The 16933-nt window shown below is 41.7% G+C and overlaps 2 protein-coding genes across 2 annotated transcripts in view; one reads left to right on the top strand and one right to left on the bottom strand.

Moving 5' to 3' along the window:
* The window catches only part of UBE2K (ubiquitin conjugating enzyme E2 K), a 43433-nt gene extending 41447 nt beyond the window's left edge, over window positions 1–1986 (bottom strand). Inside the window, exon 1 of the mRNA XM_030270950.4 lies at window positions 1524–1986. Within this exon, the coding sequence (XP_030126810.1) occupies window positions 1524–1586 (63 nt within the window). The 5' untranslated portion in view covers window positions 1587–1986. The remainder of the gene's footprint in view (window positions 1–1523) is intronic.
* A 77-nt stretch (window positions 1987–2063) lies between these two features.
* Window positions 2064–16933, top strand: part of SMIM14 (small integral membrane protein 14) — a 53579-nt gene continuing 38709 nt past the window's right edge. Inside the window, exons 1-2 of the mRNA XM_012573671.5 lie at window positions 2064–2202; window positions 5880–6008. The gene's annotated coding sequence lies outside the window, so the exon portion shown is untranslated. The remainder of the gene's footprint in view (window positions 2203–5879; window positions 6009–16933) is intronic.

The raw sequence follows: 16933 nt of genomic DNA, 5'->3' as shown, positions 1-16933 counted from the left end.
TAATAATATCCATTTCCAAAATTCTGTACTGAAATCCTGCAGACTAAACAAACAGAAATAATCAAAAATGTGCACACTAGTTCCAACCTTTACAGTAAGAAAATTTACCATTCGCCTCCCCTAAAACCTATGTAAATTAAGGTGGTTTTTTTTTTGTTTTGTTTTTGTTTTCTACATAAAGCAAAGGGAAATTATTTTGAAGCATTTAGAAAGCATTTCCAAATAGACTTTTTTTGTTTCCACAGTATCAGCTGGTTATACGGGGTATGAGGTCTACATTCTCTAACATTGGTATAAAGGTATCCACCTAGAAATTTCTCTTGGTCTCCATGCAGTTCTGTATTTTGTGTGCAATGGCTTGGCAAAATCAGCCTGGGCTCTAAAGGCAGCTGTAAAACAAGGCCCTTACATTTTTCTAGGGGCTACTCAAGATGTATAGCAACAATGTTGTTAGCACACAATTTAAAAGTACATTAACTACTGCTACCCTAAACATGTTTTCCTTAAGCCATTAATACCTTTCAAAAACTATCCTCTCAATTTTTTCTCTGTGAATATGTCCAGATTTCTGAAACACCACCTTTAAGATTTATATATTCACATTAATATTTCACTAAGATCTAACCTGCAACATCATCCCAAGTAGGACGACGATGACGACACAACCATTAAAACCTATCTGGCTGACGTCCACCAACTCAGACACAGACACAGCAAAAGCTGTATTGATTCAACCCTGCAAATACTGCTATATATTCGCCCAAACTGATCAGAACTTCTTTATTGCTGCCCTGAAAGTAGTCAGCCTCTCTTACTAACTACCACATACCTCTGAACATACTGATCAGGAAACGAGGTAACATGACTGAAATGAGTGAGGCTTTAAAAGCATCCATCTGAAGGTGAGTAAGCCTGCAGTGGGATAAAGGAAGTCCTGTACACAGGGAAGCTAAATGGGGGTTTAATATCAACCGCTAAAAAACCCCAAACAGTAAACCCGTACCCTGCAGCCTCTGGCACTGGCGAGCCAAAGGGGTCAGCCGAAGGGGATGTGTGGGATCACGTACCCCACCTCGCCCTCCCCAGTCCGCTTCACCCATCCCTCCCGGAGCCGCGCGGGCGGACGCGGGAGGGCGCGTGCCGGGGGTCCCCGCGGAGGCCGGGCCGGCCCCACCCGCACGGCCCCGTGGCCTCCGGCCTGGCGGCGCTCCCGAGCACCGACCGCCGGCAGCCCTCGCCGGGGGCCGGCCCGCCCAGCCTCTTCGGGCCCTGCCGCCGCGCTTCCTGCGGCCCCCTCCTCCTCCTCCTCCCAACGGCTGGCGGCCCCCGTCTCCCCAGGAATCGCCATTCCCCTCCCAGATGCCGTGGGACGGGCCCACCTCCAGCACGGGGAGGTGGGGCCGAGGGGGGTGCGGGGTCCCCGCGAAGGCCGGCGGGGCGCCTGCACCGTCCACTGCTGCCCACGCTCACACGGGGGAGGGTGGTGGCGGCGGCGCGCAGGGGGAGGGGGAAGAGGCTCTGACCTCTTCGCTCTTCAGCACCTCCTTGAACTCCCGCTTGATCCTCTGCACCGCGATGTTGGCCATCTCCGCAGCGGGCACCCCTCGCCCCCTCCGCGCCGGGCCCAGCGAGCTCAGCCGCCGCTCCGCTGGAGAACTCCCGGCCCTACCAAAATGGCGCCCGCGCCGAGCATGCGCGAAAGGGCTGCCGCCGCTCCTCAGGAGGGGCCGCGGGAGTGCGGCCGGAGCGGCACCTAGGCGGTGGTGGGGCCGGGGGGGCCGTGGCTGGAGGCGGCCGGTGGGGCGGCTGCGTCGGGTGGGCTTTGGGCCGCCTCCTCCCCGCTGACCCCGAAGGAAGTCACCTGTGGAGGTGGAGGGGTTCGCCTCACCGGCCGCCCACCCGCCCGTCCCGGGAGACGCCTGCCCGAGCCGCTCGCCCCGTCACGGGCCGGGCGGGCCCGTGGCGAGAGCGTGAGGCGGCACCCCTCAGGCAGAGCCCCGCCGCGGGCGGGCCCCGGGGCGCAGCCGGGACCGTTGTGTCGTCATGGCTCCCGCCCGGCCCTGCACCGGCAGCGGGGCGAGCCCTGAGCGCCGGGCCGCGAACGGCTGAAGGAGCAGCCGGGGGAGGGCTGGACCGGGTCGGCGGCAGCGGGAGAAACGTGTGAGGTGTCGCTGAGGAAACAGCTGGCTCAAGGAGCAGCTGGTATGTCTGCTGGTGAAGCCCTCGAGCAAAAAGAACTAGAGGGCTCTCACATAACTTGAGAATCTGCTCACCCGGGCCCGTAACAGCGGTTCTCAACTATTTTTTCCCCCATTATGCTCGGCAGAGAAAAATGTTATTCCTTACACGTCTCTCCCAGACCTGCTCCTCGTCCTCTTCCCCCCTCCCCCTGGAGACACTGGTGCCTCCTCACGCGGGACCGGGAGAACTTGCAGGCCCAGAAACAGGTTACATAATGGGGACAGTGAAAGGAACCGCTTCTTTTCACAGATTCTGCTACGGTGTTTTAAAAGTAGATTAAAACGCAAAGGTCAGCCCTATCTAATGAACATTTTATTGCAGAAGCAAACATGAGCACCCACAGATGCTGCTTCTGTTCTGAATTCTGAACTAGGGAAACAGTAACCATAACTTCTAACCTGAGGTGTATAAAATAAGGTATGTTATCAAAGAGCATAGCTTTTCAGAGGAGAACATTAGATTGGGTTTTGACTGTTGATTATTCGGGAACTAGAGGCTTTCAAGACATTAAGGTTTACAGGAACATTTTATCAGGCCCCCTTTTAACAGTGTGGTGCAGGACACATACAACACAGACATTCATCTCAACAAATGTTGACTTCTGGTAGGGGTGTTATCTGCAAATGCTGTTCATTCACCTCCATTAGTATACACAGCGTTTTGACTATTATATACACTATAAAGAAAATACGAGCAACAAAAAAAAAATATTTTGAAATCTGTCAACTGTATACAGACGGATATAGTCCTTTTAATGTGTTTACTCTTCCCATCTAGTTTGACTCAAAAAAGTTCATTTTTCTGCAAAAATGTACCATTTGCATCTGTTCATCAATTTTTTTTTCAGATGAAAGCTTTAAAATGTATTATACAATCCAATTTTTCAGCTGAGGTTTTCAATACCTTTATGAAAAGGACCATTTTGCAGTAGGCCTGGTTTCTTTTTAATGACTTAGTAGTGTGATTTTGGTCCTTCATTTTCAGAATAATTTCGACTGATAATTAATCTGAGTTCCACTGATATGTCTTAAATTCCTTCTGAAGAGGTAGGCCATGGCTTTTCTGTGCCCTTGACTGTCACCAATAAAGAAAGGATGATAACTCTTTTTTGCCTCTTAGATGAAAGTTAGGTTTGTAGTGTGCTGAGCAACTATGACTACTATGGCCAAAAATGATAAAGGTAGTACATAAAATCTCCTGGTTAAATCCTTCACGTCTTTTCAGACAGCTCACAGAAAGAAGCTAAGCTTCCAATATTCAGATTTTGCTCTGAATGAAGTGGAAAACATGACCTTTATTAAGTGTCAAAATCCTTTGTGTTCCTGTGAGTATGCTTTTATGTTATAGGTAGTGAACATCCAGTAACAGCCATGGTAAAGGGCAATGATTTTGTCTGGTTTGTACCTAGGTTCATTTTCATGTGCTCATTTGGATTACAAATGTCAGAGTCTGTTACTGCAAAAATTAAATTAATATGAATTACTGTATCTCTGTTCCTTGGTATACCGCATTCCTTTCCCTTGTCCTTAAGCAGGCATTTTTCACTAATCTCACAACTGTTTAATATTCACCGTAATACTGTGTTAATTGTCTCTTTGCTGAAAGACAGATTAAGAAAGGGTTTTTTGGCTGGTAAAACAGAGTAGTAGTGAGTCTTGCCACGATCAAAATCTACATAAAAATCAGTACCTTACATAATCAGCATGCTGGGAGTATCATTTTATGTCTCCTATACTGTTTTATACTTTATTATAATTTACTATTTTACAGCAGATTCTACAGGGTTTTAATGTAGAACAGGACCATAGACTTTGAATAGGTGTTTTGGGATTTGGTTTAGTTTTTTGGGGGAAGTTGGGTTTGTTTGTTGTTTTATTTTTGATTTGTTTAAAAGAATAATATTTAGACAAAAATTTAGAATGTGGCCTCTTTGTGTGATTTCAGGAACTTCCATGTCTGACTCCCTAGTATATTTCCATTTAGGGAGTCAGACATGGAAGTCCCTGAAATATATTTGTATATATTTGTGTGTCGATAATAAAGCCCTGAATTAAGTTCTCATTAGTCTTTCGCCCTTTGAAAAATCCATACACTATATGTACAACTGTAGTCCATTGAACATAGCTCATTTTTTGAATTAAAAATGTTTGTAGTATATATGATTTCAGGAGATAGTTCTTTCATTGATCCTGTCATCATTTTAGTCTCATACTGAACAACTCTTTCAATAGCAGCTTTTACAAACTGGCTGCACATTGGTTTATGCTTTTGCCCGTTGGTGTTGAACACAACTAGTAGAGTGGGAGATACAATTCTGAGTATCTATGCATTGTTTATCATGATTGGCATATTGATTTGAAAGACTTCTGTAAGTGGGAGAAGGAGATATAATTGAAGTTCAAACTATGTAAGGTTATTGCAGGAGGAAAGTTGGTAGGGTCAGTGGTTGTAAGGCCTCAGCCCAAGCTCTCAATATGGAAAGGCTAACAGTATTCATTAGCCAATGCTAAGATAACCAAACATCCTAAACACTGTGGCATTTCCCATGTAATGTGGGAAGTACTGTCTATCATGCAACCTATATATATGTACAACAGTTCCCCACATTTTCATGGAAAAGTGGCTATGGCCCATGCAAAGTTTGTGCACAATGGACTCGTTGTACATCCAACATAGCCCTGTGTGCATGGTTCTGCTCTCCCAGACTATGGATGCCCCCAGCGGCAGTGTACTGCCTGGAGACTCCAAGGTGCTTGTGACAGCACTAAGTGCTTTCTGTTCTTCAAGTTAAGATTCATGGTGATCTTTTTGTCATTTCCATATTTTCCTATTTTATTTTTTCTTATCAATAGGATTTTTTTATAGTAGAACTACTCAGAGAAAATTTGGAATCCTGAGATAGTCCCTTGTGATTAGAGGAAAATGAGATTTTTAAAACATTAACTTTGCAGTATGCAACATTCTATTTCCCTTTTACTGTTTTATGTCTTGCATAACAAAACTACCACCTCTTCATCTTGGCTCCTTTAGTTTAGAAAAATCAAAAATGTCAGGCTTGATCTTCTCTCTTTGTTGCTGGAGGATTACTTATTGGAGAGGAAAGCTGTCTCAAGAGATAGGTATATTGATTTCAATCCCTTTAGAAACAGGGGTTGAACCTGTAGTATTTTAAAGTCTTATTTTATTTATTTCATGAGATATCCATATAAGGATTAACTTTACAGGCTGTGTTAAGAACTAGTTTATATGCCCTTTGCATTTAAATGTTTGTATGCTCATTTATAATGGTGCTTTATTTTTTTAAAAGGAAACAATTAATATTCATATAACTAGGCTATTTTAAAATTTAACCTTCGTTTTCCGTGGACAGTACGCTTACAGCTCTCTTTCTATGATCCCAGCTTTTAACAGAGAAATACAGAAATTGTCTTTTTTATCTGTGTATCATTCAGCTCATTTCAGAGACTAAGAATAATTTTAGCCTGCACATTTATTGTCTGTCATATTGCGTTCCAGTTGTGGCAGTGTCTGGATGATTCAACTAACCTGTGATTAGCGTTATCATAAAAATAACCAACTGGTCGTGCAAGTTGACCGAGTTTTAAGATGTCATCTTAACTTTCCTGTTCCTCCTATAGGTGTCCATGTCCGGTTGCGTGGCCAGGTGTAAGAGTGCCCTCTCCTGGGTGGAACAGGGCAGTTTGCCTTGCTCGGCTGAGACGGATCTCTCCATTGGGAGGCTTTCCTTGCCTTAGAAATAGCTTGAGGTACTGTGACTGCTTTGTCCATCCGTACCTATAGAGTTGTTGATGAAGAACTTGTAGGAGTTATGTAGGCAGAAATGCCAAAACCAGTAGAACGGAAATTGTTCAGCGTTCAGGAAGAGAGAGGAGGTATTCACTTGAGATGCCTGCACTTACCAAATTATACTTTTAATGGTGTTAGCAGATGAAATATATAAGCATAAAGGCAGTAAGGATTCTAACTAAATATTAGTGTGATGTGAAGTCACGCAGGTTGCATTCAAATGATACAATTCATCTGAATTAGTGAAGTTACATCAGACATCAATCTATAGCATAGCAAAGTTTGCATTAAATAATGAATGGGCAGAATTTTTTTGTAGTTTAATAACACCCTATTGTCTTTCACTTGTTAAGGGCTGTTATTAGAAATTGACAGGACACCTGGACTTTTCATTAAAGTCATTATTGGTCTGCCAATATCTTCTAAATTAGTGTTATATCTGAACATGATGCTTCTAGTAGGAAAACCTAGATACAAAGACACCTGATGCTTTTGAGCCTGTTAGCAAAATTACTGGGGTTTTAAGCTTCCACTTTTTTGTGGAGGAGTGATTTTCAGCTGATGGTACATACACCTTGGGGGTCCATGGGCCAATTCTTGTGGCTTCATGAAGAAACAAAAAATAATGGGGGGGGTGGGGGAGGTGGGGGGGGTGGGGGGGGGTGGGAAATTAGGTTCAGCTGTGAAATAGTTCTTGTAATTTTGCAGGACCTCCCAGCTTGATTAATATTCTTAATGATCAGGCATCTACCTTGCAAATTCGGCAGCCAAAGACTGACAAGTTGATTACAGGGAACTAGAAGCACTTCTTATAAAATGTGATCCTTTCTTTCTATTACAAAAAGAAGATAGCAGTCTTTCTGAGGATCCTTTAATAATGAAAGTAAGCTGTGAATACAGAAATAGATTTCACAACCCAACATGGCTTTATTAGTAGTTTTATGAATACTAGACTTTTAGGGGAAGAGAGGATTTAACCAATGTTATAAAGAACTTAGTCACCATGCTATGTTGCTGCTATATTGTTGTCCACTCAAAAAACATTTTCTACCTGGAGTGAAGAATTGTACTATTTTAAGTATTTTGTGTTACCATATTAATGTAATAACTTTTAGTAGGTTATCAAATCTGTGTACCTTTGTTTAATTAAATATTGTGATCTTTCTTTCACAGAAAGGTACAAAAGGGAGTTAGAGCTGCCTTAAAAGGCCAGCTGGACAGCTTTTCCTGGCCCACGACATTATCTTCTTCTCATGGCTGTAAGATTTGTGACTGAATAACAACTGCTATTTTAATGACTACAGGGGCTAAAATCAGATCCAGACTGATACTCAGTAAAGACTCCATTTATAAAAGTCATCAGGATTGAAGTATATCAGACTTTTTAGCTAGAAGCTTAAATTTGTTGTTGAGTGTAGTGGTAGCCAGGGAAAGTGCCTAAAGCAGCAAGTAAGAGAGAAGATAAAATGGCATTGATATTTTGAAGTGATTGTTTGAGGTGTAGAGTTAGAGACTCTCATTAGGAGATTTGAGTTTGGAACTGGAACAGCAAAAAATTGTGAAGCAGTAATTGAATGAATACTGGAATCCAGAGTAAATGAAAAATAAATCCACTTTCTTTGGTAGTGGTCTTTATTGCTAAAATATATTCATATTCCTAACAATGCAGATTAGCTGACTGCTGGGAAGTTCACTGTATAAAGAGGTCCAACTGCCAGATATATCAAATTTTTGTCCAAATTTTTGTCTCTGGGATGGTTCCACCTGGCTTTCTGTATTTTCCTGGCTTCGAGCAGATAGGCAACACTTGTTCAGGGAGTTTGTGTTGCAAACTGATCTGCATCATTGCTTTGTCTTCTCAGGAGAAAAGGATAAGAGTGGACACCTTTCCTCTTAACGTACATAACTAGAGACATACAGCCATCAACACAGGCTGCAGTGATGGATTATGTTTCTGCAGGCAATAGTCTTATGAATAATCTTATGAGTGGTCTCACCTCAAAAAAGTTTCCAGCTGTAAGAGAATATGCATTAAAGATGTATGAATAACCACAGTATAATACAAGAATATGTGCAGTAAAATCAGAAAACTACTACAAGCCAAGCCACAGAAACAACATACTCCAGTATACTTTGCATATCAATTGTTAAGAATTCCTTCAATGGACTCTCTGTTTTGCAAAGCACAGGACTTTTTAAGGATCCTGAAAGGTAGGACTAATAATAAAAAAGCAATCTGGAGCTCTTGAATTCAGTTAATATTGCTTGATCCAGCAATTTTTGATTCTGAGGTTTTTCAAAAATTTTATCTAGAATTTGAACTTACTTCTAATGGTGGCCATTTTGCTAAACTATAGTATAATCTGTTATGATAGGCACCAAATCCACAACTGATGGAAGTCTTTTGGAACTGTCTACAACAAAAATTTACAAAATAGTGAAGTTTGTCAGAGATCATCTAGAAAAAGCTCAGCTGTGACAGATGGGTAATTTATGAGGCTCTGTTGCAGATATGTTGATACCATCCTAAAATAGTTGCATTTTGGAGACTAGAACAATTTTTTATTAGGAAAAACCCCCAAGTTTTTCTATTAATCTCACTACAGTAGAATAATGATTTAGAGTTAGAGCCTTAAGTCTAAATCGCTAGTCAGTGTTTGCACCACAGTTCTGTAAAAAAGTTAATTGAACAGGACTTCAAATCATAGAAACCAGTAAAGATCAATTTAAGAATAGAACCCAGGACAATCTGATTTGTCGTTTTCCTAACCTGATTGTCTGCAATTTGTCCACATGTCTAGCAAGAACACTGCACCTGGCAATTTATTAGAGAACATTGAGGATAAAGTCAGGTTAAACAAACAAGGCTCAAATAGTGTCTGGTACTGAGTAATGTATAGTTTCCCTGAACACAGCAGATACAAGCCATTTCTCTCATCTGTGGATTTCTGCCAGGCATGCAATGTTTCACAGAGCAGTATCTAGAAAATCCCTACTATTCTGTGTGTCTGTTTTTTCAGTAATAGCATATGCCTTTGTTTAGGTGGAAGATCTAGTTTAGATGTAAAGAGTTTCTTGTCTTGAACATTTTTCTCAAACGAAGGGTAGCAATTATAGCAGTTTCATTGAAGTATAATCCATCTCATAAAATTCCCTGTTACAGCTTTTTCATCTTTCTGGCAGTGCAAAAAGATCACATGGTAAATTGGAATGAGCTTTAAAGGCAGTATTCTAGACTATCTTTCTTTCCCCAAATGAGTTAGTTGTACTGGAAAGTATTCAGTCATGCTGTATGCTTGCCTCTTGACTTTGCAGATTCTAACCCTTAGTGATGCCTTGAGAAGGCTGACCTAGAACAGAGGCTAGACAGAGTTAAAGAATAAAGTAGGAATTTATTAAAAGGCCTCAATGGATACACCTTGGGCAGTTTAAGAGCCTGGCCAGGACTACACACAAGACTTGTCATGAAGTCTCTCACTTTTATAAGTTTTGGTCCATTTGCATATTGGAGTTAATTGTCTAATTAGAGCTTTAGGTTATGAAGTTCTATCTTCCTTGTTTTCTCTCTTCAGTCCACTGTTGTTTATATTTTTTGGGCCTGGAACAGTTGTCCTTGGACAGACTGGAAAAGGATTTTTTTGTCTACCTACCCTGTGAAGAGAACTTGCTAACACTTAATATGAAGCTCAGAGTTACACACTAAAGCAGCACAGAATCTGAAAAATACAGAAGCTAAAACTTAAGGCATCATTAGTTCTAGGAATATTGTAATATCGCGCTGTTGGTCCTTTCCCAAACACAGAAAAGACATAAAAGATATTAACTCTCTCAGCAGACTTATTTATAGATGCCATACTATCCCTGTATCTAAATACCACTCGTTCCAAATAATGTTACTCCCACAGAAATTCCAGTGGAAGTGCTTTGCAGGTGTATGTACTCCTGGGTTCCCGCTTGAGTGGCACAGTATCACAGAATCACAGCAGGGTCAAGGTTGGAAGGGGACCTCTTGAGATCATCTAGACCACCCTTCCTGTCAAAGCAGGGTCAGCCGGAGCAAGCTGCCTTGCCAAAACCATGTCCATTTGACTATCTCTATAATTATGAGACACCACAACCCTTCCGGGCAACTGCTACCAATGTTCAGTTAGCATCAGAAAAAATAAGTGTTTTCTTATGTTTAGCTCTTGTCCTGTCACTGGGCACCATTGTGAGAGGACTGGCTACCTCAGTATTTTCTCTACAAGGAGTTGGGCTATTGCTATAATATAGCTTTGGCTTCCAATCTTTCCATGCTTTATTTTTTCAGTAATTATCTTCAGTTTTAGAGGTGTCATCTATGTTTAATGATTACCTTAGTAGCTTAACAAAAGGTAACCACAAGAACCTGTTTAAACACCAGAAATGTAAATTCATACTTTCAAACACTCAAAAGGTTTCCATCAATCTGTGTGGTGTTTTCGCAAAATTTATGAACTGTGAAGTGTGAGTTCAATTGAATTATATAATGGTTTGGGTTGAAAAGTACCTTAAAGATCACCTACTTCCAACCCCCTGCCATGGATGACACCTTCCACTAGACCAGGTTACTCAGGGCCCTATTCAACCTGGCCTTGAGCATTTCCAGGGATGTGGCAGCCACACCTTCTCTGGGCAACCTGTTCCAGTGCCTCACCATCCTCACAGTAAAAGATTTCATCCTAATAAACCCATTGTTAAAAGTATCTCCAGCCTTCTTTTACCATTTTAGGTACTGAAAGGACACAATCAAGTCTCCCAGAGCCTCAGCTCCCATCTGTTCCTCATAGGAGAGATGCTCCATCCTTCTGCTCATCTTTGTGGCTCTCCTGTGGACTCATTACAAGGAGGACTCATGTCCTTCTGTTGCGAGACCCAAAGCTGGATACAGTACTCCAGGTGGGGTCTCCCAAGAGCACAGTAGAGGGGATGAATCATGTCCCTTGACCTACAGACCGCACTTTTGATGCAGCCCAGGATACAACTGGCTTTCTGGGCTCCAAGTGCACATCATGGATCACGTCCAGCCTCTCATCCACCAGCACTTCCAAGTCCTCCTCAGCAGGGCTGCTCTCAATCCATTCTCCTCACAGCCCGTATTTGTCCTTGGGATTGCCTTAACCCATGTTGAGTTGGACTTGTTGAACTTCATGAGGTTCACATAGACCCACCTCTCAAGTCTCTCAAGGTCCATCAGGATGACATCCTTTGTTCACACCACTCAGCATGGTGTTGTCAGCAAACTTGCTGAGGGTATACTACAGAAGAATTCTTTTTTCCTGACCAGTGTTGTCAAGTTCTATAAAGTCAATTTTTCTTTCTTACACTATACCACTTGTAGGGTTTACAGCTCCTCTTCAAAAGGTTTGACATACTACAGCAAACATCCAGCTGCATCATACCACATTGTCAAACAAAATTTGCTCAAAAGCAAATGTGCATAAGTTAAAACCCTTGCATTATGTCTATAGAAATCTTGCCTAGCTGAGAGAGCAGTCATTTATTGTACACTTGTCAATACTCGTGTTCTAATATGCAAAGTAAAAAGTATGGTTGAATGTGCTACAGAAACCAGAGTATCACTTACAGTGATAGCAGATCAGATTTTTTCCAGTAATGTGATTTAGTTCTTTGTAGTCCATTTAGTTATTTGTAGTCCATAAAATGCTGCCACATTTTATGTGATAGAATACTGATCTTCAAGTGCTGACTGGCAGAGTTACACCTTTTGATATACCTCCTCAGTGACACAGGACATGTCTTCTCTTCTTGTCATATCTTTTTTATTAGTAAATAATGCCTTGGCTTTTTAATGGATGGTACTCTTAAATTTCAATCATATACCAAGTGCTTAATACTAACTGCAAACTGCATATATCCATTTCAGATCAGAGTAATTTTCAGTTCATGACCAGAAAATTTTAAATCATTGCTGCTGCTTAGTTATATGTAGTAAAGTGTTTTTAAAAATCCTTCAGGATTTTGTTTTAATTTTCTCTTCTCACTTCTGCACCTAATATCAAATCTGCTTGCTTGCATTTTAGCTTGTGGTTTGTCTATCAGATATGGCTTCTTCTATTAGGCATTCACTTGGAAATGAACAGGGATTCATTTTTATTTCAAGTCTGTGAGAACTGCAACAGTTGAGGGCTCTGACTCATGTTCAGAGGCATTTTGAGACTAAATGCTGAAATGGCTCTGAACATAGCAGGTGACATGAGTGTTTTTCCCAAGTGGCAGCAGTTTTCAGATGAATATAGCAACGTTAGCTGCTGGTAATTTTATGGCTGCAGATAGCTTATGTGAACTACATTTGCTTATGAAGCAGTTCACTCTGTTTCTCATCTTTTCTTTGCAAGAAAGCCACCACAGTTGAGCAGCTGCTGTTATGATTTCTGCTCCAGAGGAAAAACAAATTTTTCAGGTTATAGCAGTGTTGGTTCACTTAGACCACATTTTTAGAAGGGATTGCCCAAAGCAATTGCAAAATAATGCTCCCGATACTGATTGGATAATTATCAATGAAATTTAGTGGACTATTAGCTTATGTGGTTACTGAGAACATACTATTCTAATACTATAGAACCATTTCAGCCTAATTCAGATGGGATATCTTTACCAGTGAGTGTTATCATTAACAATTTGGTGACTCAGGACTTAATCCTCTATTTTTAAATTGCTTTTTGCAAGCCTAACCTTGTAAGCATCCCAACTGGCCTGCTTGCATTTCATAGTTACTCTAAATAACTAGTCATTATTCTAGTTAAGTGTAAAATAATCCTTGTCATCCCCTCAACTTCAGATTTTCTTCATCCATTTCATAGTTTGGAAAGCTTCACTGCACAGCTGTGGTCTGGCAGCATTGCCATTGCAGCAATCCTTTGTGGTCATTTTCCCTAGATTGTGGCTAATTGATCCCAAAAGTCTGTGTTGGTGTGTTGATGCTTCAGGAGCTCAAACGATCCTCCATAGATCCTCTGACGATTTCACTGGAGTTTCTTGTTTCCACTGTGCCATATTTTTTCTGTGAGTTCTGGTGATTGCGGTTGAGTGTTTGTTAAGTTTAGACCTGCACATTGACAGAAAATCTGACAGTAAAAATTTGGTTCAGTGGTGATTACATGAGTAAATATCAGTAAAATTAACCTAAATACACAATATAGCCTTTGTGCCAGCCAATTCACAGGCTTGCTGCCTAGTGTCCCAAAGTGCTTTTCAATTCTCCAGAGCTTTGTGAGATGCCAGCCCAGATGAATTCTAGGAATGCTTGTAGGCAACCTTTTTAAGGACTTGGCTTCCTTTTCCAAAATTAGATTTTCTTTTCCAAAAATCCCAGTGTTGCTGCCAAAAGGCCTCTCTTACCTTGATACTACAAGGTTATTTAATAATCTTTTCTTTTCTACTCCCTAGGTGCTATTTTCAGGCCATTTTGCAGACCTCTTCCAAATGGCTCTTTGGTATCAAAATTTGCAGCAGAGTTTACTGTGGATTCCTTTTTAGAATAGTATTATCTACTTACTATGAACTGCATACAAGGAAAGAGGGAACAGACAAAAAAGGAGTTACATTAGGAGGATTTGACCCATTTCTAGGTAATTTTTCAGATCTGATGAAACTGCATGAATTGCAGATGAACAATTTCCACTCCACAGAGTACCTGGATGTCAGCAATACAATGCCTACTGACATGACTTACGCAGCAAAGATGAAAATAACATCAGCAGAAAAAGAACTTGAGAATGGGAAGAGTAATGTTCTTGGGTGTCTGTAAACAAGTTCATTCATTATTTGGCAGGTTAGATCACCAGCATGACTCCTACTCTACCATTGTCTACTGAGGTAGAAAAGTTGAAAGCTAGCACTGTGATGTGTAATGTGACACCTGCCTGTTGCTTTACAAAATGCCCAACCCACACTACTTATGTAGAGAATGTATATAACTTTTGCTCAGCTTCCACCCTCCTCAATTGTAAAGGGTTTTGGTAGAAGTAATATTACCATCCTCTGCTCTTTAATCAGAGTTGTCTTCATAGCTTTAGCTTGGCAGTAGGCAGCACAATTCTTTTAGTGTGCCAAAATCAGTAGATTCGCTATTCTATCCCTTTTACTACCTGATTTTGGATGCATCTCATGGCTTTGTTCCTAAAGTAGTCTACATCACTGTTTTCATCATAGTTTGATTACCAGAATGGAGACTTCATAGAATGAGTCTGAAAATAGCCTCCATATCAGGATCTTGTTTTACTGCTGAATTGTGCACTAAATTTGTGAGTGTAAAGGGGAGCAGATGGCTGAAGTCTGGGAGTAGGAAGCTGAGATAGAATCAGTGCCTGCTATGCCTTGTTCATTTGCCCGTGGAAACCAGGAGGGCCAAATTCTGAGGGATGCTTTGGCAGAATGTTTTATGTAAAATACCCAGCTAGTTTCTGCTTACCTGTATGTTCTTGCTGATTTGAAAGCAATAAGCTTATACATTGTTTCTCTTGCTCCTGGTCTCTACTTTCTGTGGTTCCTGTTGCCTGCCCCTCTTCCCTGACAGTTCATCCTCTGAAGTTTTCATACATGAGGATAACCCTTTCACAAATCCATTCTTCATTAGGCTCATCAGCGTCCCATATTTCCAAATATGTGAATGGAAACATATATGTTGAACAAAGAAAAATAATCAGGAAAACAATTGTTATTTTGCTGTCAAAAGGCAGTGCAAATAATGCAGGGTACTGGAAAAAACCCTCAGCTTTTTACTGAAACCAGGTAAGTAAAACTATTTTCAGATATGGTGAGCTTTGCAGCATACAAATTGGGTTGAAAACATGAAAGTAGGGAGGTGTAGGATTTATTTCACCCAATGGGGCTGGCTAGCCAGTCAGGTAGTGCTGCTTGCACACCTCTTCAAGGCACAATTCCAAGATATTACCAGATATAATGCAAGTACCTGGATGGGGCAATGTGAGAAATGAGCCAGAAAGATATAATGCACTGAAGTCTGAGGAGGCTGCATTTGATTCAAAGTGAGGAAGACATCCCAGCTCTAGCTGTGCCACCATTGCGTACTGCTTTCTTGTAGATCACTCAGTTGTCATCACTCTCAACTCCTGCCTCTCCTATATAGACTCTTTGCAGGCTCATATTATTTCTGACAAGGCATGCTGCTGGTCCAGCTCACTTAGTCTTGTCCTTCCAGTTCCAGGATTGTTCAAATTCAGTTCTCCAAGAATGAATCACTGAGATTCTCTTATCAGTTTCAATGGTTCCTCCAAATATGCCTGCTATCATTTTAGAAACTGCTGTTTGACATTGTCCAAGAGCTGTTTGGCAAGAAAATAGAAGTGTTCGGCATTTCTGCCTCAGCTTGGCAGAAGGAACCCTCCTCTCTGCTATTGTGCAATTGGCATCACTCTCCTCTCTTGTTTGAATCAGGACTAATGGTAAGCTGAGTCTGGTTTGGGGATTTCAGGATCTCAGATCCATTTTCTAGAACAATGGCTAGCCCTGTGTACGACATGTGGGAGACAGATAGGCAAGACTGGTTAATGGTATTGAGAAGCTGCCTTGGCTTGTTTCAAGAGTGGCTTGTTCCTGGTGAAGGGTTAGGAGAATGGCTGAGGGAGAGCTGGAAGGAACGGTGCAGCTAACAGTTGATCATTCTTCCTATGACTACCCTCTGACACCATTGTCTTGGTTAGCTTAGTGTTTGACCAGAACAGCCAAAGTATACTTCAAGCCAAGTGTACCTTGATATTGCCAATGTTCATGGTTCCTGTTGCAGTCCAAACTCCTGAACAGGCTGTAAGGAAATCTGTTCTCCCAGGAAACATTGACGGGACATAGTTTCATACTTCCGAATTAAAGATAAGCTTTAGCATCCCTAGTGCCTTACCAGAGTCTTAGTTCCCTGGATTGAGGTAAACAAGATGATACAAGGTCTGCATAGTTTAGCTTTTTTTGTGATGGCCAGCTTTGTGTCAGTGCCTTGCCTCCCTTTTCAGTATTGCCACTGCTTAGTTGGGTGCTAAGACAAGAGAAATGACTAAAACATAGGAAAGAAGAGGCAATCTCCACAGCAAGTCGAAACTGTGTGGCATTGCTACACAAAGTCAGCCTACCTCCTGACTCTCAGAAGTGAAATGGATATGACCAGGGCCAGCCCTAACATATTAGGGCTGTTAGGGCCAGCCCTAACTGAGAAGAGTTAGGCTACCTGCATCTTTCAGAGAGAGGGCTCTGTGCACCAGCGATGGTTGGACATATAAGGCTGCCAACTGGCAGTGCATCCAAGACTTGGCAAAGTAAAATAGGCTAGACACCCAAAGCTAGGAAAAAACTTTCCGAAAAAAGCTGTAGCCATGAACGGAGGCTTGAAAACCCCATGACAACAACAAAAAGTGATGAGAACAGCCATATGTGGGTCATATGAGACTATATGGCACTGGTCAGAGGTACCAGCTTGAGAGCACTTGCAACTTCTACCCAACCCTCCTTTCTCACTCTAGTTGCAGTACTGTCCTTGTTTCCTGGCTTGGAGGAGTTAAGACAGACTTGGAAATACTGGAGGACAAGATTTTCTTCCCTGTATAATCCCCACTGCATTATTGCGCAAGGCAGGATATGGTCCATCTTTCTGTATTGGGAGTATGACACTCCCTCTCCTTGGCTGACTGAGAAGCCACAATCTGATTTTCCTTTCTAACTTCATTCACAGCATCTAAATACCTATTAGGATGGATGCTTTAATTGCTTAAAAGCCCGTGAGTCACGAGCTCCTGAACAGGCTTTAAATTTCAAGAAGAGAAACTACCCTGTAAATTCTCTCGTACTTCGGTGGGGATGGCTGGGGCCAAGCGGCCGAAGTGACCATGTTTGTGAT

Source organism: Taeniopygia guttata, chromosome 4 (assembly GCF_048771995.1).
Source record: "Taeniopygia guttata chromosome 4, bTaeGut7.mat, whole genome shotgun sequence".
NCBI classification, from domain to species: domain Eukaryota; kingdom Metazoa; phylum Chordata; class Aves; order Passeriformes; family Estrildidae; genus Taeniopygia; species Taeniopygia guttata.
This window is presented reverse-complemented; position numbering and strand designations above follow the sequence as displayed.